The sequence below is a fragment of the Lineus longissimus genome, chromosome 3, assembly GCF_910592395.1.
Source record: "Lineus longissimus chromosome 3, tnLinLong1.2, whole genome shotgun sequence".
Classification (NCBI taxonomy): domain Eukaryota; kingdom Metazoa; phylum Nemertea; class Pilidiophora; order Heteronemertea; family Lineidae; genus Lineus; species Lineus longissimus.
In genome coordinates, this window is record NC_088310.1 from 21,156,412 (window position 1) to 21,181,393 (window position 24,982).

General features: G+C 41.1%; 1 protein-coding gene across 2 annotated transcripts; it reads right to left on the reverse strand.

Annotated features, from left to right (window-relative positions):
• Nucleotides 1-486: 486 nt before the first annotated feature.
• On the reverse strand, nucleotides 487-24,528 carry LOC135484204 (uncharacterized). Of its 2 annotated transcripts, XM_064765441.1 has the most exons (17): nucleotides 24,420-24,528; nucleotides 16,487-19,172; nucleotides 15,518-15,693; nucleotides 11,044-11,170; nucleotides 10,671-10,712; nucleotides 8,920-8,981; nucleotides 6,973-7,988; nucleotides 6,446-6,693; nucleotides 6,092-6,153; nucleotides 5,902-5,981; nucleotides 5,554-5,683; nucleotides 5,248-5,394; nucleotides 4,714-4,894; nucleotides 4,383-4,527; nucleotides 3,935-4,087; nucleotides 3,170-3,260; nucleotides 487-2,962 (listed from the first exon to the last, which is right to left on the reverse strand). In XM_064765441.1, the coding sequence occupies exons 2-17, from the start codon at nucleotides 19,065-19,067 to the stop codon at nucleotides 2,927-2,929; spliced, it is 5,277 nt and encodes a 1,758-aa protein (XP_064621511.1). In that variant the 5' UTR covers nucleotides 19,068-19,172; nucleotides 24,420-24,528; the 3' UTR covers nucleotides 487-2,926. The 2 variants fall into 2 exon arrangements, with proteins under 2 accessions (XP_064621511.1, XP_064621512.1); XM_064765442.1 differs by lacking the exon at nucleotides 10,671-10,712.
• Nucleotides 24,529-24,982: the final 454 nt, after the last annotated feature.

Below are 24,982 nucleotides of genomic sequence, written 5' to 3' on the forward strand. Positions count from 1 at the left end.
AGCTGCATTAGAATTAATTGATTGGGTAACCCTCTCTTCAAATGTCTCTAAACACAAGCCTGAGTGTAGCCCTGAAGGTCGAAGTTAACGAACAAGAAACATCAGGATCCCATAACTTAATTGACTCTCATGCACTATCCCTACTGATCCATAACAATGCTTTCTGCAAGCTCATGGTCTCAAAGGCAGCTTGACTGCTGGGGCTTGACCTGGCAGCTCTGGACAGCGAAGTTAAAGTTGGCATTCTAGGATAAGTGAGTCATCAAACTCAACTGTGGTGCGATTTAAAACTGCTATCTATACACAATAGCTGTCTCAGGCATCCTGAGATACAGGTTTTTGATACTCCTACCTCGTATACAAATAAAAAATATCGAGAGGCGGTGCATATTGAAAATCACTGGTTATGTCAGGATGAGTCTCAGGATGAGAAAAGATGAGTAACACTCGAAAAGGGGGAACACTGAAGACAAAGAAGTATTCGGTTTTTAAATGGTTTATTCGATGAGCAATGACCTAGTAACACCTCATGTAAAAAACTCTACATAATATATATCAACAAGACAGCTTAAATAAAGAGAAGTAACCGAGGGCTGTAAATGCATACATATACATGATCATGACATAAATATATTCAAGGCCAATAAATAAGGGAATCTGTTTTTCAACGAGTATGATGAACAATAAATTAAGTCTAACAAAAACACAGGACCCAGAACAATACAACCATTCTAGTCCAACTTAATCCAAGATTAAACAAAAACTTTAACGAAAACATAGTTTGTTTTAGTTTCGTTATTTCCACATCTATCATTCAGATCAGGTTTTGGCTCAAAACAATTTCCCTCAGTTTTAGTCACATCATCTTGTTTTCCAGCATTGTTATGTTGAGAGATAGGCAACTGTGTATCATCAGTAAATGGCCCAAAAGCATTGCACGCCAGCTGTACATATTTCTTGTTTTATATATTGCACACTATGTACATGCGCAAGCGATCCCACTCACGAGAATTTATTTTATTTACAAAGTCCATTGCTAATTTTGATCACATTAATTAGCCAAATCTGGAAAAACCGAAATACATCCAATTAATTCATGATCACAGACAAGAGAGTTGAATTAGTGCCCCCTATAATAATGTTGATAAATTCTAAGTAAACTTCGATAAATTATCTCAAGAGAAAAAAATGAATTTTTCTATCAATACCAGTACAAATATTCACACATGAATAAGAAAGTTTGACAGTTTGACATTTAGCCTTTCCACACCTGGAATGTGGCAATGTCTGAGTCTTACTCATTCATTGAGTTATCAGAATACATGGCTCTCCAAGAACCTGGAGACAGACAATTTAACATCTAATTTATGATAAAATTTGGCATCGAATTGCACCAGGCACACAAAGCCAATTCTCATAACTATTCCTAAATATTAACAGACGTGACAGTGCAAACAGAGCTGTACATGTACATCAGAGCATTTTTTAACCACACTTTCCGTGAAGACCTTCATCACTTCATCACTAAAAAGCACAATATGATATTATGATAATTTCATTCTATAATAATAAGAACACCCTCCTGCAAAAAGCAAGCTTGGCCCACAGACCACTTGGAATGCTGAAGATACCAATATGAACAACCAAGTGGCATCCACTTGAATTCAAAGATACCAGTAAACGTTGAACGAGGCATTTATTTATTCGAAAGACACGAAAATATCAATATAATCAGATACAGAAGGTTCATGCCACATATAGCGAGTTTCAGGTTCTTGAGAAAGGTACCACATCTTCATTGTACCTTAATTTTTACAGAACCCAACTCAATCGCTGGCTCCTGTCTTCCATCTTTTATCCATCCCTCACTTAATTACGTACATCATTTTTCTGTTTCACTTCAGCAAAATGTATTTTTTTGTAATAATGGAAATGTTTCGAGATGATCTACACATAATCTATGCAAACAATAACAAATAACTTAGTATAAATGCAACTAAAGGCCGTGAAGGCAATAAATATGCACACATTATTCTGTTTCTGTAACTCAATTATTTTCATGTGATATGAACGCCACTGGTGTGAGCCGCCAAATTTTGCACCTTTTCCTGATCTTCCTATATTCACAATCGAGGTTATTAGTGAAAATTTGGCGGTTTATTGTAAGCATTTACCAAGCAACCATGGCAATGTACTTGAGATACTGTTGTCTCAAAGTCAACAGATCTTTCAGTCCATAGGGCCTTTCTTAGAACTTGTTGTCTAGTAAGCAAGTCCTAGCACTAGAACTGGTTAACTTTGATACCACAGTGACCCAACTGCACTCAGGCAGTATAGCAACTTTCATGCATCAAATAGCCACTCCATTTGAGAATCTAATCCAATCTCAAAGATAATAAAGGCATTATGATATTACAGCGAAAGGCAGTTGTGGAATTTCTCTGTCCATCATTCATTTCCCTGGTCCTTCTTTCTTTTCATTTACGCATGATTCGTAAGAAACGTGACCTCTGTGCTAACAAAGCTTTACATGACCGACAGCATCCCTAGTTGGCTCCATATGACAACCCAGACTGGGTCACTACACCATAATTCGACAATTTCTTATAAAGTTCAATAAATACTTTACCTACTGTTCACTAATCAACATCATATAGTCTGAACCAGCAGGCTTCAGAAAAGGACACATAGCACACCGATAATAGGAAACTACACTAAACCTGCACAATGTCTTTGACGTCATCATGACATTATACAAGAAGACATGCATTATACTCCTCCAAATGTTAGTATAAAGTGTCTATACACATAGAAAGTTCCAATTAGTCTACGGACAGAGGCTTCCTAGAGGATCACAGTTGAAGATTGGGCTATCGTTTGAGAAAGACTCCGTCATCTGGCTCCACTTTTCATGTTCTATCGATAACTAGTTCTTTCCTAGTTTTCCGGCCAGTTTTGCTTTCTGTAAAAGAAAAGAGAGTGAAAATTTGAGGAAAAACAATCTCACAGCCGACAAGGCTGACAATAAAAAAGACAAAGAAAATGATATCTATACTAGTGACAGGGATCTTAGAACTGTATGGATTAATAGCATTCAACTAGCATTAGGCGTTAATCATCAGATAAAACAGCGAGTCACATCTACCAAGCAGAAAGATATGAAACTCACCAATCCCTTTGTTTCCTTAACCTTGACGTTCCCTATAGAAGACTTTCTATCAGCCTTCATTTCTCTAGCTATCTTCTGGTTCTCCTTCAAACTGAAATGAATGGTGAGTAAATATCTCTATGAAATCTCATCTACGCTAACTTTATAATCGACAGCATTAAGCTGATCACCCTACCAAAGGGTTATTTGTTACCAAAGGACTGTCAGGCAAACTGTCACATTCAAAGGACCACATCACAACCACAGAGCTGAGAGGCACAATGGACAACACCCAAAGATTGAGAGGGTCTTTCTTATAGACTCAACCATCTGGAGCAAGGTTCCGGTTCCTCTGGTGCGCCTGGTCCCATCGGATACCCACCATCCGACTCCTCTATTTTAGAGGAATTTTCTGAGAACGAGAGTTCTCAGCCAGGCTACCGCTCCCCCATTCAGGAGGAGCTGTCACCAGAGGAGGCAAGTATCCTGTCGGATATGAGGACACTCCGATCCTTGATCAGAGCGTACCTCCCGCAGGATCTGTGCCCTACCCCGCCGGAACTACCAGCCTTATCGGCACAGACCTTTTCACTTTGGGGACAGGAAGTGGATCCCAATCCACAGGTCTCTCAGGGCTCCACTCAGGCACTTGAATTCCTTCCTCCCTCCCCTCTTGCTATTGATTAAAAGAGGCACTTTCTGTCAATGACTGTTATCATCAACACAAATCCAAAGCAGAAGAATCAGAGAGATTGTAACACAGAAATAGCCAATTCGAAAACTTACATTTCTTTCATAAGCTTTGTCTGTTCTTTCTTCCATATATCTTTAAAGTCACTACAGAATGATATCCAATACGCGAAGAACTCTTTTGGCGACAGGTCCTTCCCAGCCTTACTTCCTTTGCCCAAGTAGAAGAACAGGAGGGTTTGGTTGAACCTAGAAATAAGCAAGGACGTGGTTTAATAGATAAATGTGTAATATGCATGAAGTTCGAAGTGAAAATAATCACCAGTCGCCGTAGTGTGTTGTTTATACTTGCAACTGATGAGGTGTTGAAAATGTTGAATAGACCCCCCTCCCCCACAGCAACTTCAAAACCTTAATCTCAGGAAAAAGGAGCTTTCCTGTACAGGCCCAATCACAACGACGGTGTTTAACAGCAAAATCCTCTATGGTACAGGTGCTAGTCAGTATGTCTCAAGACTCCAAATGGCCAAACACATTAACTTACTTTTTTCGGGAATCGTTTAAATTGTCTTCTAAGTCTTTACAACTCTGTTTCGCTTGTTCAAGAAAGCCAGTCATAACATGTTGGAATGGTTGGAGGCTATCGGCATCAGCCGTTTCTATAACTGACTTCACTCTCTTTTCACAAGCTAAAATTGAAAACATGAATAGTTGATCAGGATTGTACCAAACAGGTATCCCAAAATCTTGTCACCTTCATAACTTGTCAAACATCTTTATCATAATCATTAGTGAATTTAGTCATGAATGGCTCAGACCAGTATTGCAAAACTCTGATACTGTGTTGTTGTTTATGCAACAAATCTGTAACTTACCTGTCCAATCTTTTTGAATGTGCTTGACGTCCTTCTCAAGAGCTTCCCAGTCAAGTAATGACGCCTGTTTGATATCACTAGGTTCTGGCACCGGAAGATGAGAATTCTCTGTCCCAGCAGCCTCATCAAATCTCCTCAAATAATCCTTCACAACGTATTGGAGGAGGTTCTGGGTACTATCCTGGAAGAACATTGACATCTTATCAGTTTAGCTTCCCTGGGGGCACAAGTTGTGGTCTAGGTGTAATTAATACCTTTTTTAATGCCAGATAATCTGTGTATGATTAAAGACAGCCATTGCCAATACAACAAAGGTCCAATGTTGGAAGAAGGGTATTTGGCAAACTTGAGTAAACTGATAAAAGTTTACTGTTCAGTTCCTCTTCAATCAACTGAGAGCCTCTGTAAAAGAGCCTCGTTTTAGTTTCCCAGTGCTGTTACTTGCTAACAGAAGCAGTATGTTGCCTTTTGAATATACAGGAACATATTTTGGGCTGAGTACTTCCAAGTTTGGCCAGATTTGGTGCTTTGTACCTTGCTCTTGATATCCTTCAGCTTCCCCAAGATGTCGAGGCCAAACCCGTCGGCCTGTCCTCGAGTCCGACTCCCACCGTTCATGTAGTTACCAAACGATAGAATGATAGAAAATACATTCTGTAAAGCTTTGCTTGTTGCCAATGTCTGGAGAAGAAAAGGATTATGGTGGTATTTGACTATTATCTTAAAAGGGCACTGATTTTCATCAAACAAGAAACAGTAATATGTATTTTTCTCATCAAAAGCTCTTCAATACTGTAGGTGTGGTTTATTTGGAAAAAAAAGTCATCATAATGGACCTACCTGACATATGATTTTGATATTGTTGAGTTTGTTATCAATGGCAGCGATGTTTTCGGTGAATGTTGTTTGGAATATGACACAAAATAGTCTATCTGATGATGAAGGTATACACGACATTTCGTACAAAAATCTGAAATGGAAAATGGACACTGAAAGTGATGGCATTTTATAATCTACTTTAAAGGCACAGTACTTCTGACATTCATTTTTATTTTTCAACTAATAAGGGACCACATTACCACATTTGAGAGAGGTCAACAGTTATTGCCACTTCTATATCATCGCACAACATGCATGTGCAATCTCGATTATGATTACGAGTGGGTCAGGAATTAGTGCAGTACTTACTGGTCGGGCTTATCTAATGGGACATCAGGTTTATCTTTCACATGTTTCTTAATCTTTTGCAGTTCATCAGAGGTGGCACTCTGAAAAGAAAAGATGACAATGGTAGATCAATCGTTTGTTGACACAAATTCCCTTCACTTCTCCTGAGGTCCATTATGGAGTAGTTTCACCAATAGATGTCAGTACCTACCATGTCATAGAGCGCTTGCAGTTGCTCCATCTCTAGGTATGATGTGTCAAGTTGGAGTATTGCTGGAAGAAAAAGAGTAGCTTTCTTTCAGTATCAAACGAGAGGAGAGATGGCACCACATGCAGGGAAAGTATGATACAGTGTTTTGCCATGCGACGTATTGTCAAGATTAAGGGTCCTTATCCTGCCATGCAATTATTCCTTGAAAGTACATATTTGTGGGCTGTGAAAATGGAACAAACTATACTGCCTGTTTCTGCAAACTATCACAATGGCAACTACTGTAATTGAAAGTAAGCAAAGGTATGGGATGTCCTCTGGCATTATGCAACAAAATTGAAACTCTTCAATTACCTGTCTCCAGTTCACTCATATCCAATTTGAAACTGGAAATGATGATACCGACTTGTTGAGACCTCTTTGAGTCCAATACTTTAGCGACCTGCTTCGTCTTTGGCTTCTCCTTCTTGACGCTCTGACGTTTCTTTTCCACCACTGGCTTAGCGAACATCTCACAGAAAGATGCTTCGTCAAACTCCACTTCTGTCAGTTTCTCCCAAACTGGGGTCGGAGGTTGCGACTCACTGCCAGCGGGTGCCTCACTATAATGCAAATAAGGAGAAAATAAAAAATTTCTGGAGACAGATTTGATACCTGCAAAATAGAGTTAGTAAAAGGATTCTGAGTTTTGGGAGACAAACTTTTAATGGTTAGGGTCACAGTTTGAGAGTTCAGTCATGTTAGGGGACAGATTCAGAGTTGGATTGCAACTTCAGAGATGGTGGGGATACTCAATTTGAGTGTTTTTAAAAGGTAACTTTAAAACCATGGACTAGCGCAGTTTAAGGTCTCAGTAATACAATTTGAATAGTGTCACTTACGTTAGTTCAGGTGAAATGGTCCTGACTGGCTCTACCTGGATCCTCTTCCAGAACAATGGCTTCATCGGAGACTTAGGCTGAATTTCTTTCTTTCTCGACCCAGCTTTGATGACCTCTACCGAAGGAATCGGCAGTTTTCCCATTCCAGGAGGTGGTGGGGGTGGCGGTGGTGGCCCTCCACCCGGTGGGGGAGGGGGTGGTGGTGGTGGTATGCCTCCTGGAGGTGGGGGAGGTGGTGGTGGTGGTGGTGGTGGAGGTCCACCTGGAGGAAGGGGTGGAAGAGGAGGTACACCAGGTGGTGGTGGTGGTGGTGGTGGTGGGGGTGGTGGCACCAGGCCACCTGGAACAGGCGGAGGTGGAGGAGCTGGGGCACCAGGCGCGGCACCATCATCTTTCTGATCAGGCACTGATGTTGGAGGTAGTGTTTCATTCTCCTTCTCAGGACCTTTCTCTACAGTCTCCTCGGCAATACCCTCTGCCTCCATGGCAGCCATTCTCTCAGCCTTTTCACGCTGTCTCTTATCCTGCTTCTCCTGTAAGTCCCTTGATCGTTTTTCACGCTTATATTCCTCATATTCAGCATCATACTCATGATGTTTTCTATAACCGCGACCATAGCGCCGCCTGGAGGGCATGTCATCATAATCGGAATCACTTGAGTCATCTCCAATTAACCCTTTGATAATTGCCGACTCCAATTCGCCATGAATCTCCTCAATATCACTTGTGTCTGTCCCAACACTAACCGACTCCTTTTTACATGTATCTGATTCAAAAGAACTGCTATCCTTCCTTTCAGTAAGTTTGTCAACTTTTTCCTTATATGATAAACTGTCTTTTCCCGGTTCGCTACTTGTTTCATCGTCATTCCATGCACCGTGCTTCAGACTCTCTATACCAGCAAGAATCTTGTAGCGTTCGACTTGGTGTTCGAGAGCATCGATTCGATCCTCATATTTGCATAGTCTCATGGCCTGATCACCACGCAGGTTGAATAGTTGAAGTTCATGAGCTTGCTGCAATAGAAAAGGTAATAAAATTATTAAAACCAAAGGCTGTAATTACCAACAGAGTTTCTCCATAGATGATGCCACAAGAATACATCTAAAAGTGTACACAAACAGTTTGTGTACAATTCTGGGGAGTGCAATTCAGGTCCAGATCAGTTTAGAGTACCCACCAACAAAGTCATATTGGTCAAGATGACAAGTACTTTCTGTCAGGTCTTTTTAAACCTGCAACATGCTACAGCTAAATATCAGCCAGTGAAATATCAGTTCTGCAAGCTGTGACCTGGCAATGACACATCCTATATTTTTGTTTCGAATGTTATCACACCTTGACTAGGGTATTATCCCCACATGAGTCATACCTGGTTATTTGATATCGAGGTCATCTAATTCACTTTCAATCAATATATGTTCCAATGTCTAATCATGAAATTTACTGAAATTTCGTTTCTGAGTTGACAGAGAACAATGTGACACCTTATATCTGCAACCTGATCGGGGTGATGAATCAGTGTACTCCTCACCATACAAATTTCAAGCAACCGGAACTACCAAATTATCTGAACATGTGAGCATTTTTATTCAACTGATTTGATGGCATTCATGTACAGACCTATCTATTGAAATGATGAGATAAGGCACTGGCAGAAAAGCACACAGGCCCCTGGGCATACGAATAGCCAACCTGAGCATGCCCAGTAGACTATCATTTGAGGCGAAACTGCAATGACTCCATTTTGCCAATCCTAGGAACACCAGAACTTTCAGTAATGCTGAAATGGATTTTGCAACGCCCTCTGACTCATGACAAGATTTCCATAACTGTTTAATTTGTCAAAGTAAACACATGGATTTGAATTTCAAATCAAGCTGTCAGCTGCTAGCTACCATCAAAGCAATTTTTTCCTCAAGTGCAAAATACGCATATGGTACAAACCTTTATTGTTTCAAGTTCCTCACGATGTTTTTTCTTCTGATTTTGTAGAGCAGTTTGATGTTCTGGAAAGATACCAGAGATATTTCACGACATGAATAGAAACGATCGCAGCTACTAATTCACGTTCACATTAACGTTTGCAGTGTGGCGTTTCAAATTCTAATATACCGCGCGTTTGCAAATTAACAAGAGGCTGTTGAAGAAGAAAATGAAAGTGCTCTTCAACCCTTTTCCCCCTCAATTTCACCAACCCACAAAAGATGTCTGTGAGTCTATTGCCAATTTCCTGCAGCCCGTAACTGGTGTGTTCATTTGAATGATGACACTGATTTGGGAAGCGCCGGAAATCAGCATCGCTGAACCAACAACCTTTGTGAATATCTCTCTCTTGTTAGGCATAAAAAGAAATGTGTACTGTCATCAGAGTGAGTCAACATATGTGTCCAATGCAACTTCCTCGTTACTGAAAATAAAAACCACCAGAAGGACAACACCCAAAGGATATTCTGTTTTTCTATTAATAGTATTGGAGACAGTTTTTATAATTAATCCAAAGAACCATAATCTATTAATACGTCTGACATTACTTTCCGATCTGGAGCTCAAAGGAGAAGAAATGGCACGAGTCATGGTTTGAGAGAACATGTGGCCTTTGATTAAGGAGCGGCTAAATCTAATCTTGCGATGGTTCATCATATAGACTAATCTGGGTGAAAAAAATGATATTCATGTAAACAGCTATGAACCCTCTAGAGATAAAAGGGACCATGCAGACATGTTGGTATTGGCCATTACACATTTGATTTTAAAACCAAGAATTTCTGTTTTATTTCAGTACTATTCCTTTTCACTCCTTGCTGCGAGATGACTGATGAGTCACGTCGTTTTTTAAAATTTTGTATACAATCAGGGTAAATCATATTCAGTCAGAAAATAAAACAGTAGTTTTCAATTTGGTTGATACGCGTACCCACACCAAAGATGATTTTCTCCCACAACTTTCCATTCAATCCCCGCATTTTTGACAAGTCTGACGTAAGTTTGACATATATTCAATATAGGCTAATGACACAGCTCATTAGTTTAATTAATTAGCAGAAATGAACAGCAAGATAATTGCCTTTGACGGCCATTTAGTGCAAAATAATGATTGAGTTGCTCAAGCTGACAAAATGAGTGGAAAAGTCAGAACAGCGAAAGATTACTGCAGAGAATGTCCGGTCCATTTCATCCGAGGTTGGCCACTAATATTATGTCAGCTTTGAAAAATGGCGACTCAACCTACTTTTGGTATAGTTTCATTACTGGCCAGATATCTAAAAAGGGTAACCTTACACAATGAAAAAGGTATAATGGTATTTAACATTTTTGATGAAAAGGCAATTTGCATGATTATTTATGTAAATATTGAGAATGAACATGCTCAGATGAAATCTAGTGAAATAATTCAATATCTTCAGATCCTGGTCCACACCATTCAAGTCTGAAAACATCAAAATCAACATCCGAATGCAAACTGCTCCACCCTATAGTGAGGTCAATCAATCAGCCAAATTATACTTGTAAATGTTTCAAAATACCAGACCACATTCTTGAGGCTCTGCTCTTATGTGCAAGTAGAATGTAAGACAAGTTCGTTAAAAAGTTAAATCAGGTAAGGAGGTTAACCCTTTCCCCAAATGAAGCAAAAACAAGAAATAAAGCAAAGAAATGAAAACTTTTGACTGCAAAATCTTTAATGATTCACTCACCATCGATGGTTAATACATTGATGGGTTCTAAACCTTCATTTACTAATGGGAAAGAAATGAAGAAGTATAATGTTTTAAGCTGACAGAAGCTGTGGGTGACATGCATGGTACATCATGTTATATGGCCCCATCACGTGCAGGTGACATACACAGCACTTCATGCCCTTCTATGATTTGAATTCATCAGCCCTTGGCTGTAGCCTCTCTAAGTATCCCACAGACACACACTAGGGAAACAATAGCTTGATCCCAATACTAAAGATGGCAACACTTCTGAATGTTATCAGTTAAAAGTAAGCACTGTTCAGCAATGTTCTCCATTGCATGGCACGGCGGAAGGGTTACAACGATATCAGTATCTTATCACACTAACCTGTGTCTGAGATGGTCTTTTCCTTTTCTATTTCCTCCTGCTTTTTCTGAGTGTATCCAGTGAACGCCTGTGAAAATGCCGACTGCGGGATGTTCTCCTTGTACGTCCACACGTACATGGAATCCGGCTGAAAGTAGAGCGAAAATATAATAAGGTTAATTGGTAAAAAGAGTTCAGCTGGTTGAAATGCTTCTCTCAGGCACCGACTGACAATCCGCGGAATCCAGGAATCTCCTGAGATGTCAAGAAGCAGCCAATTAAAGGACATCACCACTTTTCACTCATATCGTTCTGCTGTCATGGCTACCTTGTAGGTCGCAGCGACAGAAATCGCTTGTTTGTGAAAAGCTGAAAGACGTTTCCATGTCTGATTAGGTCGACTGAAGTATGATTGGTGCCAGCATAGTTTTTTCGAAAGTCCCTTTAAAAAATGAGTGTCACTACCTGAACTAGCCCAACCGGCGCTGCTTCCTCCGGCATAGCATAAAAAGGTGGCCAAATAAATTCAACAAACAATCACAGTCGCTTCAAAATATAAGTTCAATCTTTTCATATGGAAATTTTCCTCACTCAATGTCTGATATTTTCAAACGTAATGTGTTTTCTATTAAAATCCAGTCACATTTTAACGCGACAACATTATTTCCCGAGGTGCAATAACAGAAATTGATACCCACCACCTCCACCCACGATCAGTGAATCATCACTTCTTTGTATGTAGGAAATGCTAGACAATGACGACGCATCAAACGGAACAATTACTTCAAATACCAATAATGGAGCATTTACAATCGCGATATCTTGATTTAAAAACCTTTGAGCCGAACATAAAAGGCCAAAGTATGAGTGAATAATGTTGTCACAATCTTACTTAACTTGGCTCTGAACCTCTTTGCATCCGGATTTGTTTTGTAGGAAGTTGCTGGGTATCTCTTACTAAGACTTGCCACAAATATTTTTGGTAAATCTATGCTAACCCAGGAGTGATTTTATTGACTATAACTTAATTGATTGAAAAGAATGTATAGCTGTTGTTCATAGCTGTAAATATCAATTTGACATTTTGATTCCGAGATCTTAAGACAAAGGTCACTCGCTACAAGGCACTGACTGTCACGAGGGTGTTGCATTGCTGTCACAGAGATGCAACATCAATTTAGTCAGATATTTGACATCATTTTGACACATACCCTAGCAAAAAACAGAGCCACCTATTGGGATGCTGCTACCCAATTACGTCGACACAGTATGGAGACATATCACGAGAAATATTATGGAATATTTCAGTCGCATTTATAGCCCTTGAAATATCAAGACAAACCCTTTACCCACAATGGACAAAAGAAGCAGGCCCTTTACCATTTGTTAAGCTTCCGATAGATAGGACAGTAGATGATCATTGAAAAGTGAAGTAGCCATATCACCAACACCAATAAGGAATCGCAAAGCTTTCTATACAAGGTCGTTCACCAAACACCAGCTCCTAGCATACAAGGAGAAGTCGTATCACCACCACCAATAAGGAATCGCATTGCTGTCATACTCGGGCATGCACCAAACCAGAACTACCATATCACCACCACCAAATAAGGAATCACATTCCTTTCCATAGCATGCACCGTGACGGAATTCCCGGCCAGCAATGACAGCAAGAAGTAGCCAAATCACCTCCACCAAATCAAGCAAAATACTTCTGTATCATCCATACCTTGACGGAACATTTTATCTCCAAATTCTTGACAATATTCTCGTTATATTTTGTTGTCGTAGTCTTCTTGCTTGTCGACATTTTGGTGAATATCCGCTCACCCGGTCAGTACAATCACCATAGACACACAACCAGCATGAGGACTGGCCTGTATAGACAATGAGTAATAATTCATGTATTATAGGCCTAAATTGCAACTAATGACATAGTGCACTTTCAGATACATACATCAATATACATTGTGGTGCAACTAGAATGGACCTGTTTCATCCACACATCTACAACAACATAAACACAAATTATGATGACCTTGAATGTAAAACCAAATATTTTTTGAAAAGAGATAGGTCTACTGTTAAAGCAAACTCATGTACCAGGAGGAGTAAGTCAGTTAAAACCGCACGAGAGGGTTGACATTCGTAACATCACAAAACATCTGCAATCAGCATGAAGTCTGAGATAAACTGTGTCCCTCAGGAGTCAATTAGCTATATGTATGTACAGACGAAGATTCTGATCGGCCGGAAAAAAACAAACTGGAACGAAAACATTTGCAAAAAACGTGATGGTGAATTATCAAGAGACTGCCACAGATAAGACGGCAATAAATGCGGAATAACCCAGCTGATCGGTCATGCATGTTGTGGCCTGCTACTCCAGAAGCGAATTTAGTGACAAGATTGTGACACAGAATCCGATGTTAGCATACCAAGTTGTATTGTTATAAAAATCGTAATGGTGCGAGCGTGCATCCAATTGATGCTTCATGGGCTTCATCTATGGTCAGGAGCCCAATGTGAATCAGAAGCAAATACTGGTGTCAAAAGTAGGACATCCATGCAGGTTGTGCAGAATTCGGAAAATGGACCTCAACTTACTTTTAGTTGGGAAAGACAAAGAGTCTCTCGGTAACGTTCACCTTAACGCACACTCAACCCTATAGTTTCCAAGTTTCACGAAAAGGAGATTTTCCACGATAACTTAATGAAAAGGAGACTTTCCACCACCATTTGCTGGGACAATGCTATATACATCATACACTCTCAAACAATCCTGAACACTGTCACGAATGCAATGGTGGTCATTACTCCTAAATGCTCTCATAATTGCTGTAAAACCACAGATAGGTTTCATGGTTACAAAACAAATATTCCAGCATGACACACTATTCAATGAGAGCAGGGAAAATTGGACAAACAATTTAGTTTCGAGATTTCAAGAGGCTTCATATTAAAGCACAACTTGTTTAGAATAGAAGTCTCAACAACTTAATTGAGACGCAGGGTCCACACGGTGCACAGGGTCCATGATGTGACATGGCTTATATCAAGAACCGCATAGTTTCATTCAGGACATAAGTATTAGTCGCCACACAAGGTCCATAATGAAAGGGTTAAAACCTTAGAAACGCACTATTTCTCTCAAATTTTTAAGAGAGAATCGGCAATGCTATCAGATATACATAGACCCTTGCTTATTGTCAACCAAAGTTTAGTACTATTGAGATCGACATGAGTCACCAGCCCTGAAAGGTCACTAACAGTAATACACAAAGACCACAAACAACACATCCCAGGGAATGGATTTTTCTCAACGGCTTTGAGGAAGAGATGCAAACATCTGAAGCAAAGCGTAGGATGAGCTGTGCAAATTAGAAGTACAACGTGGAAGAGAATATGTTGGAATGAAAGGTTTCTAGTCAGGAGTCATATGATCCAGTCAAAGTCAAGTTTTAGGAGTTCAAAGCCACTTTACCAAAAACGAAATTTCCAAGTTGACATGAGGCTACTTTAAAAATCTGTTCACATGAAATTTGCTCTTAAGAGGAACGAAGATGCCACATTGATACACCTAACAAGAGTCTAACCCTAACCTCCTGATTATGAGCCTGGAGCTCCAACCACTACGCCACTGATTTTGATGTTGTGTTTCTGTAACAGATGGCTGCAATCCCTCATCTATTTGACAGTATATTCATCATAGACCAAGGATGACTCATGAATATTTTTTCGTCACTCCTCATTTTCATTATGTTATGCTTTTATACAATGACCATGTGGAGCTGGGAAGTAATCCGTGTCCTGCCCCTCCACAATACGACAAATGTATACATGAGACAAGAAAAATTGGACTTGAATGGAAGCATTGGGGCTTGTTGATGAACATCTGAGAAAGTCAAAGAGATAAGATCCAGGTGCTCTTCTTCTTGGCAATGTAAGACTTCCACTTACCAGTAATTCCATCTTTTGCTGAAGGCGGCAGCATAAAAATCCTTTGACAACATACATACAACTCACACCTACTAAATGCACAAGAGATGGCCTCAAACCACATCAACTTCTAAGGATCAAACAGCTTCTAATCTACTGCTTTCAGTTCCACCTCAGACCATCGCTGACCCTCTCGTCCCTCCACTTACCAAGAAATCGACAAACAACAAAGTTGTTATGCTCAGCCAGTGGACGTAATGAAGGAAGTGGGAATGGGGTAAAGTGTTATTGCTACGAATGTTGGCAGAATAACAGGTTAAAATGACTCAAATCACACTGGTCATGCTGGTGCAAGTTATTTCGTCAAGAAAAGCTATCCGTCTAAAGCACCCTGCAAATGAGCGATTAGATTTTCTTCCTGCACTTGCTTTAGGACAGCATACAACTTCTTATTGCCTAAGCTAATGATAACGCTGCATCAATATTGCATTGTCAAAGAAGCATGGTTGCAGTTTTTTTAATCATTTTACTTTCTTTACTGTTGTTGTCGCCTTACCTTGAAAGGTCGTCCAGACAGTACTACTGTCTCCTTGACTGGCTGTAAGACCCCAGCGGCGCAGAGATGAGTGCAGAACTGGACTGCCATGATGCTCAAGTCTTGCTCAGAGAGGAGATAAAACAGATAGTTCCCTTCGTCGAGTGCAGATAGTAGCCACCGAACTAGCGTGTGACCTGTAACATTGAATAAGATAGAAAAAGAGAATTAAACTTGCGCTGGTCAATGATATCATAGGAGAGTTTGCAAAGTCAGTGATCATAGAAACCACGCTTTGTCACATCACCAAGCCTTTTACTCGGTAATGTCAGTTTGAAAATGAAATGGTGGAAAAGCAATATTCATCAGGGTATCACTTGCAAGAAACGTTTCGTTTCTTTTCTCTCTTTGTTGATTTATGCTTTTTCATTTCCTAGAACTAAAGATTGAAGAGCCCTGGAATGTTATTGAATTATGAGCAGGGTGTCAGTTATGGTTTCTGTAATGAATCCATCATGCTTCTGCTAACTGCTATAAACTGCGCAGCGAATACTGATGAATATGCAAGCTAGGCAAGTCTTACAGCATACGAATCTTTTCCAGACTGATGGATGTCTCTGGCTACAAAGTGTAGCTAGGTCATCTGATGGGGATATTGACCCACTGGCGTACTATTCTTGATCTAGGCCTCAGGGTTAGAGCTATAACTAGTTTTTTAGCCTGTGGCAAACATTAGGACATGTCTGGCTAATTTAGGAAAATGATTTGGCAAAACGTACGATACTTCGACAGAAAAATGTCTGGTGCCACAGGCTTTTCTTTTCAACATGCTGAAAAAGTGCTTTGGCTAAGCGTTTCTGAAGTGTAGCTGATAAAAACCCTTGTCAACAATGATTCTTTTGGTTGGAGGGATGATTAACTGCTGGTACTTATATAGTAACCAAGAATAAAGAAGGCCAGTCTTTACTTATTCAAGGTATTACTACTTACCTTCAAATTGCTTTCCTTGCCTAAAATCCAAACAAGCAGGAAGAGTTTTCGGCCACAGAACATTATCCTCTATAGATCCACGTCGGCCAGGCTTCTTCATCACAAATTTTGACTGGTTTCCCTTTGAACTTTCACCCTTGACATCCTCTAGCGATCTGCTACTGACCACCTCATTAACCTTTAACCTTCGACCTTTAGAATCCAAAGATCTATAATACTGATCGCCGGGAGGGGATGATCTCACATCATCCCTTGCACTATGTTTTTGAGTATAATCCTCTGAAGAATCATAAAACCGTGTAATCGTAATTCCATCATCGACTTTCACATTATCGAAATTCCCTTCACTACAACGGCGGCTCCCCCTATCACTGGCGAGAGAAGTATCGGGGTGCTCCAACAAATCCACTGAATGGCTCTTCTTTTGTGAGTAATGAGCAGCCCTTTGTCCAGTAACCCAGGTGCTATATTTAATCACATGTTTTGGTGAAGACGGTCGATCTTGCCTACTGGAATTATCATAATCTCGTGCAGATCTAGCATATTCATAATCTCTCCCAGGAGATTTTGAACCATCGTAATCTCTCGAAGAGCTTGACCTTGACCCCTCATGCGGTGATCCGCTCCGATCATAGTCTCGGTCTCTACCACCACGTTCAAACTCCCGTGGTGAAGCACGTCCTTGGGTTGGTCGCTCCGGGTAACTTGGAAGAGGGCGATTGATCTGAACATCACCAGTGAGGGTCACCACAGCCTTGGGAGAGGGGAGGCGCTTTGTCCCATCACTGGTCTTTAGGAATGCTTTTGGAGAAGGTGAACGTTCCAGCTGCACCTCCTTAGTCAAAGTCAGACAGTAGTGTGATTCTTCTGTTTTGGTGTCAGTTTGTGGATCACCACCACTCTGAATAAATGCCAACTGTCCCTGTAACTGATCCAGTTCATTTGAACGTGCCTTTCTTAGACTTAGAGTATCTATGGCGGAATCTAAAGACTGACTGAACTTGGGGCCAAGCTTTTGTAAATGATCTCCCGGATGATTTGAATCATCATTTGCTCCGCCAACCACTGACATACTCCGTGGTGACGTGGAAAGTTCCGTTTTTCTCCGACGCAGACCTGGGCTCTTTGACATGTTTGTATCTTGGCCATCCAAACTTCCAGTTGAATTCTGTCGGCCACGTTGCTCTCGCTCTCCACTGCCACTGGACAGCATCCTTGAAGTTGCCACTGGATATGAAACAACAACTGGTTTGTGCTTCGCACTCGAGGGACTAGTAGTTTGCATATCTACATCAGTTTCTGTGAAATCTCTTTTTGGGCTTCCTACAATCACATCTGTTATACTCTGCACACTACTCTGACCCTCTGCATTCCCGGGAGCGCTCGCAAATGCTTTATCGCTTGGTGTTGAACTACTGACCTCTGGCGAGGTGTTCTCCTTCTCCACATCCTGTTTAACTGCACTGTCCACATCAACTTTTGAGTTCACCTTTTCAGGCACGCCAGCCGATACGAGTGATTCTGATAATTTCGGCACAGGGGAGACACTGACAGATTCTTTAGTGATAGACGCAGTCCTTGCATCTATTTTCGTCTTCGTTCCAATTGGCGAGACCCGACCAACTGGAGGTTTAGTCGACGGCACAAGCTCTCGAGTTGGAGAGACTTTAGGGGAGGTGCGTTGGACCTCCAAAGTTTTGGCAATTACTACCTCTGGAGTTTTTACTTTCTGCATCATTGGAGCAAAGTCTATGTTGTCGTAGCCAGTCTTGTTGCCTTCCAGTGGCGGAGAGAGCTGACCTGCTTTCTCTGAAGCAGGAACAGACACATTTTGTACTTCTGACACTTCAAGGGGTTCAACAGATTTCTCTGAATCACTCTCCTTTTCTGTTGGTGGCTTTGTAGATGTGACCTTGATTGCACTTATTTTCGATTTAGGTGGCGGACCTAGTTTAATGTCAGGAACTGTAGCAGCAAAACTTGCCTTTAGAGCTTCTAGAGTGTCCTTTTCTGCTTTGGTAGACTTAGGTTCTACTGGTATAAATGATGGATAATTTGTCGACTCTGATCCAGTCACTGGAATAACCTGTAAGCCATGTTTCTGTGGAACGATACTAACAACCTGTGCACCAGCAGCAAATCGAGGAGATGCCCGTGGACTTCCCAGTGGTGAGAAGCTTCTTGGACTCCTTGGACTTCCAACTGGAGACCAACTGATAGGATCTGTCAGTTTTGGACTAGGTAACGGGCTGTGTATTGGACTATGCTTTGGAGATATGGCCACAGACCTTGGTACCGATTTTGGTGACGATGTTCCAAGAGATCTGGAGAGACGCGGTGATGTAGTAGGAGAGGTCGGGGCTGACCGAGGAGCAGTGGGTGGAAGGGAGTAGAAATCGAATGTCGGTGGTAAGGTAGTAGGAGGCCTGGGTTCTAGGAAAGGGATAGGGTGGGCGGTGATCGGGGAACTTCCAAGACTACCACCAGAGCCGGGCGTGCTTGTTCCCGACTTAAGACTATCTCTCTTTTCTGGAATATTAGCTATTGCGGCGCCAGCATGACTACTTTCCTTCTGACCCATCAGTTCCAAATGTCATAGGTGTCGACCGACACCCAGGAGTCCAACCCACCGACCTTTGGCCCTGCAGCTACACCATACTTGCTTTCTTCAATCATCTTGTGCAAACTGAAAGATACGAACAAATAAATATCTAAGAAACACACGAATGGAAGAAGTGAGTACATGAGGCCCAAAACATGCAAAAGAAAAGGAAGAATGTGGATCTTGAACTCCTTATAGTTCAGTAGTGGTGGCACGTCTGTAAAAGAAAAGAGTAAAAATGCCAATAGATCTATCCAACACTATAAGGCACTTTCCCAATGCTATTGTTCAAATCCTTTTTTGTAGTTAAAGATTCAACATGCTTCTTTAGAGAGCTGCAGGAGGGGTGTCTATCCTAAAGAGTGAAATAGCAGCACTTGAGGTGAACAGTTGGGAAAGCTTGGACTACACTACATGTACGTATCAAATACTGGAAGAGTACGGATCACTCACATCATTCACTCACACAAGATTTAGGAAGGTTATCCTTTCAAAATTCTCTAATAGACACTGAAGGTGCCAACAAGCAGGGAACTAAGTCAACAACAATCAAACTCCCAGTTAGAATCCTAACAAGTGGGAACACCAAAAACAATAATTTCCGACAGAATATGGTGCATTTCAAGCCATTTTCCACATCTTGTACACGATGTACGCAACACAGTAGCACTCTCCATCCAGACCTGATCAATACACACACCAATTTACATGCTGGCGTACTGATCACAGACGTTGACGATACAGCGCCGCTTTTACTTATTACCATATGTGAGAAGTGATATTTCTTGTGATTTGTACAGCCACAACTTGAGTCAAACAATGATTGAAAGTTAGAATCTGTTTGGGATTTAATCTTTTCAATAAATCATATGAAACCATAGAGGAACATTTCTTGCTCTAAACAGGGGAAGTGGTCTCGTTGTAATGTGTCGGAAATCATAATTCTATGAACGTGGGTTAACTTCCGACCCTGACACATTGCTTGTGACCTTTTTGGCAAGTTCGTAAGCAATGATTCCTTGGTTTAATATGCCAGAGCAAGCACACGACTCGAACCAACTCCAAGCAAACCATGGCTTTTGATGGCTCCTCCTCTGCAAAAGATTATATCACTTTGGTCGATAAACCAAATCGTTGCCCTATCATAGAAATGGTCACTGGAGTGAATATAGAAAGAGGAAGTTGCAATGGTTCTTTTAACAAGCCTCCTTGCATCAAAAGTCTAAATTGGGGATGCAATATAATCATTTCATTGCCAGGCGTGTGATTATTGTAGGCACAACCCAAATTCAACCGAGATCCCAATGGTGGTGTCAACTAATGGAACAAAATAAATGCAATGTACATGAATACTGTTCTAAATGGATTACACATTCATGATTCATGGCTGCCAGAGATCGACACAGCAATGAAACCGGCCGAGCTGCTTGGCTATTTGTGCACAACGATGGAGCATCTTTTTCGTCATCCCAACAAAAAGATCACAAATGCAAAGATCCTTGAATCCATTTCTGAAATATTTTTATCAGTAGGGCCTATACATTTTTAGTTGTCTTAAACAAAAACTCCCCAACACGCAAATCCATGTTAAATTGCAAGAGGATATTATGATCATTACAAATGAGCCTATGGAGTAGCGAGTATAGCGCCAAGACTAGTAGCACTAGCAATAGCATGTCTGTCATACTCATGATGCTAAGGGGAAGTGAGTGTTAAAATCAATAGCGTATAGGCAGCACATGCATCGACCGACAACGTACATGGGAGTTTTAGTGGGGGACGACAATCATGTCCGCTAGTACCATATATTCTCTGTATAGCATCAGGGTAAATGGATTCATAACCAATCTATACCACTAGCACTTCAATGAATAAGGATCGGTGCTAACATCACAAATCCGAATGATGAAATCGTCATTCACGGCGTATAACGTTCACGAATATGGAGAGATTGGTAGCCACCATCTTGACTACTGTCCGTCGTTCACCAATGTCACGGCAATGTCCTCTAGCGAGGCTGATTTGATAGTCAAATGCCATCACAGAAAAGGGGTCTCGGAAGAGGTGGTCTTGGAATAAATTGCAATGGAATGATCTGGACACACACTAAACATATGATAGTCATAATCTCATATTTTCTTTTTCTGACAAACATCAATGTCATTAACAAGGTTGGTTGTTTTCCACTGTAACGGAGTTCTTCCAATGATGGCAGTGGTGGTATATTCAGTTTGTCATGAAACAAGGTCCCTTGACCCCAACATCATTCTCCCAATGCTTGCTGAAATGGTGGAAGCCTGTCACTGTCGAACAAGGTTCTGACTTCAAAAACAATAATTGTTTTCCCAATGACTGCTGGAGTGGGGATGGTTTGCCATTGTGACTACTGGAGTGATTATAGTTAGTCACAGTCAGTCATTGGGAAGATTTTGTCCATGACTACTGGAGTGGTGATAGTTAATTGCGGTCATTTGTAAGATTCTGTCTATGACTACTGGAGTGGTGATGATTTGTCATTGGGAGGGTTCTGTCCATGACTACTGGAGTGGTGATGATTTGTCATTGGGAGGGTTCTGTCCATGACTACTGGAGTGGTGATGGTTTGTCATTGGGAAGGTTCTGTCCATGACTACTGGAGTGGTGATGGTTTGTCATTGGGAGGGTTCTGTCCATGACTACTGGAGTGGTGATGGTTTGTCATTGGGAGGGTTCTGTCCATGACTACTGGAGTGGTGATGGTTTGTCATTGGGAGGGTTCTGTCCATGACTACTGGAGTGGTGATGATTTGTCATTGGGAGGGTTCTGTCCATGACTACTGGAGTGGTGATGATTTGTCATTGGGAAGGTTCTGTCCATGACTACTGGAGTGGTTACTGGTAATGGTTTGTCATTGGCAGAGTTCTGTCCATGACTGCTGGAGTGATGCTGGTTTGTCATTTGGAAGATTCGGTCCATGACTATTGGAGTGGTGATGGTTTGTCATTGGGAAAGTTCTGTCCATGACTACTAGAGTGATGACAGTTTGTCATTGGGAGGTGGGGGTTCTGTCCATGAATACTGGAGTGGTGATGGTTTGTCATTGAGAGAGTTCTGTCCATGACTATTGGAGTGGTGGTCATTGTGAAACAGGGTTCAGGCTATGATTACTTGATAGGCAATGAACATCATTGTGAAACGGCTTATATGACTACTGGGGTGGTGGTATGCCATTGTGAAAGAAGTCAGTCCATGACATGGAGATATGGTGGTTGTCATTGTCTACCATCACCACAATGATGCTGAAAATACACTCCCACTAAATCCCACCAAAAAAACTTGCCAGCCTCATAGTTTTATGATCAATCCATTTGGCTAGTCAACTCCGCCATTCATGCATTCATCCTATGTTTGATGATAAAACATTGCAATCAGCCGCCATATTGTAATATTGCAATGCCGGGAATTCCTCCTCAATCACGTCAGATGTGTTTGCAGTTGTAGAACTCGCTGTTTGTTATGATACAGAACTGTGCAATGGTCACATTCTCATGACACTGAACACCTCACGTTAACCAGACAATATACAGTCAGCCAACTGGATTTATTTAGAATACAGGGTGTCTCAACTTGGCTCTATATCAATTTTTTTAAAAACCTTATACGGAGGGCAGTGCCACTGAACTAGTCAACTGAGTGTGACTAAGTCATTATTATTCATGTGGCAACTCGTTTGACCACCCATGCTCACGTGACTGGCATGTTTAAAAATGCAGTATTCTGCAACATTGCACCAGCAATTGTAGCGCACACTGCACATTTCCTTAAGTTTTAAAATGTGATGCACCATTCACATAGACCAGAGTCTTTCTATACAAATATATATAGAAAGACTCTGCATAGACCAAACGCGAGGGCCTAGTGTTTCTTATAGGTGTTCTGTATTTCATTGTCATTATCACAATTTTATGGCACAAAACAATGTATTATATTACCAGGAACACGATGCCAATGCCAACAATCTTATATTTCTGCAAATTAATTAAACTAATTAATGAATGAGTGGGACGTTAATGAAGTTCCATAAGAGATTGATGAGGCCCACACAATTATTCCAACGTTGATCTTCAATAAGATAAATTTGCCAATATAATCAGTCATAATGAACATCCATAAACTCAACTTTAACCCTTTCTTCTAGTGTTTCATATTTCATTGAAGAAAAGAAATTAAACCTGAGGTTTTGCCAATAAACAGTTCAGAATGACATGAGACATTAAGAGGGAAGTTATCTTTCGAAAACTTTTACCACGAACACACTGTATTTTAGTGAGATTCAGGAAAAGCACTGGATTGTTTCGGGATTCAGCCAAAATGACTTGTCAAGAACTGGGATGGGGTCTTGGGGCTAGCGGTACTACCTCCCTCTTATGGGACGAGACAATGCATGACAAGGCACCAGACTAGAATTATTTACTCACACCTCACCAGCCAATACTACTTCATCAAGGCACAACATTCTTATTACACTGCTCATAAATAATTTACTCCTTAACACAAAAATTCAATAACATGCCTTGGTACATGTAGTTCAGCTACTGTGCGAGTGGCCTGAACAGTGTGAATTCATTTATGCTTTATCATAGCATGTCAAAGATCATGAGGTTATGTGATGAAACATTCCGTGCACATACTACATGTAGCTTGAGATATTTTTGGCAACTTTAACGTATCCGGCCTAATTTATGTTGGGAAGTGCAGTGGTCAAGACATGTACTGACCATGTTGCTGGCGGTTGGGTGTTTGCCAGAGCAGTCGACAGGTTGTAACGAAGCATAGCATGTGATGTCGAGCGGTTTCCACTGGTAGAGCGGTGATGGTTTGTCATCGGGTTGATTCTGTCGACTTGGGTTGGGCCCCTGTCCAACTCCTCTAACATCGCGCGATATTGGATCGCTAGTCATGAGAAGATTGTGCATTATATCGCCACTTTTTAACGTCATGATGTAATAGGCGACATAACGCAGAAGTGGCGATACAATATCGTGCACCTCTATGACATAGATACCACAACTTTTAATAATGTCGTACACACGTACACAACCTAAATGAGATGTCTTCGAGTGCATAACAGTCATATGAAGCACAGGTTAGTTGGTTAGGCTAGCAGTTTACTAGCAGCACTAGGCCCACTTGTACTATGCCTATGATGGCAGCTACATATGACATGTATGATAAGATAATTTAAGGGGATACATTGTATTGTTGCGGAGTTCAGTCTTAATGTCACGAGTGTTCTTTGAGACACGAGCAAGGAGTTGATATCAAAAAAGCTTATTTGAAAAGACACTTACCTTGAGATTATAAGCCATCATCTATGTGATTTTAGATCATCGCAATGTTGACATTTCGATAATTATCTTCCATCCGAGAAATCGATGTTCTAATTATACGCCATCTTGTTATCGGCGACCAGTGGCGCGGCGTGGTGGATTTTAATGGAACTGAGCAAGCGACAAACAATACGATAAAACCGTTCAGGAGCCGTAGACGGGATTCCGGGACGGGATTCCACAGGACTGAAGGCCCGGGCTACCGGGCAGGGGCATCGGTGTTACTACATTCACAAGTGATAAAACACACCAGTCTTTCAGCTTTCAAAATTGCAATAATTGAACGGACTTGATATATATGTATATATATATTGGAAGCTGTCTTGGCTGTGTGCCGCACGGTGTATTGTGAACTGCTGGTGCTCTCCTTCGATGGGCGGGGAAAATCGGCCAGGAGCCGTTTCTAAACTTGCCGCTATGATGCATGGTGAACTGCGAATTCACCATGGTGAGCATGGTAAATCTGAGATATTTTTCGTAAGGGCTTGTTTGTTAATTGATAGACATGGATTACCTCATTAATT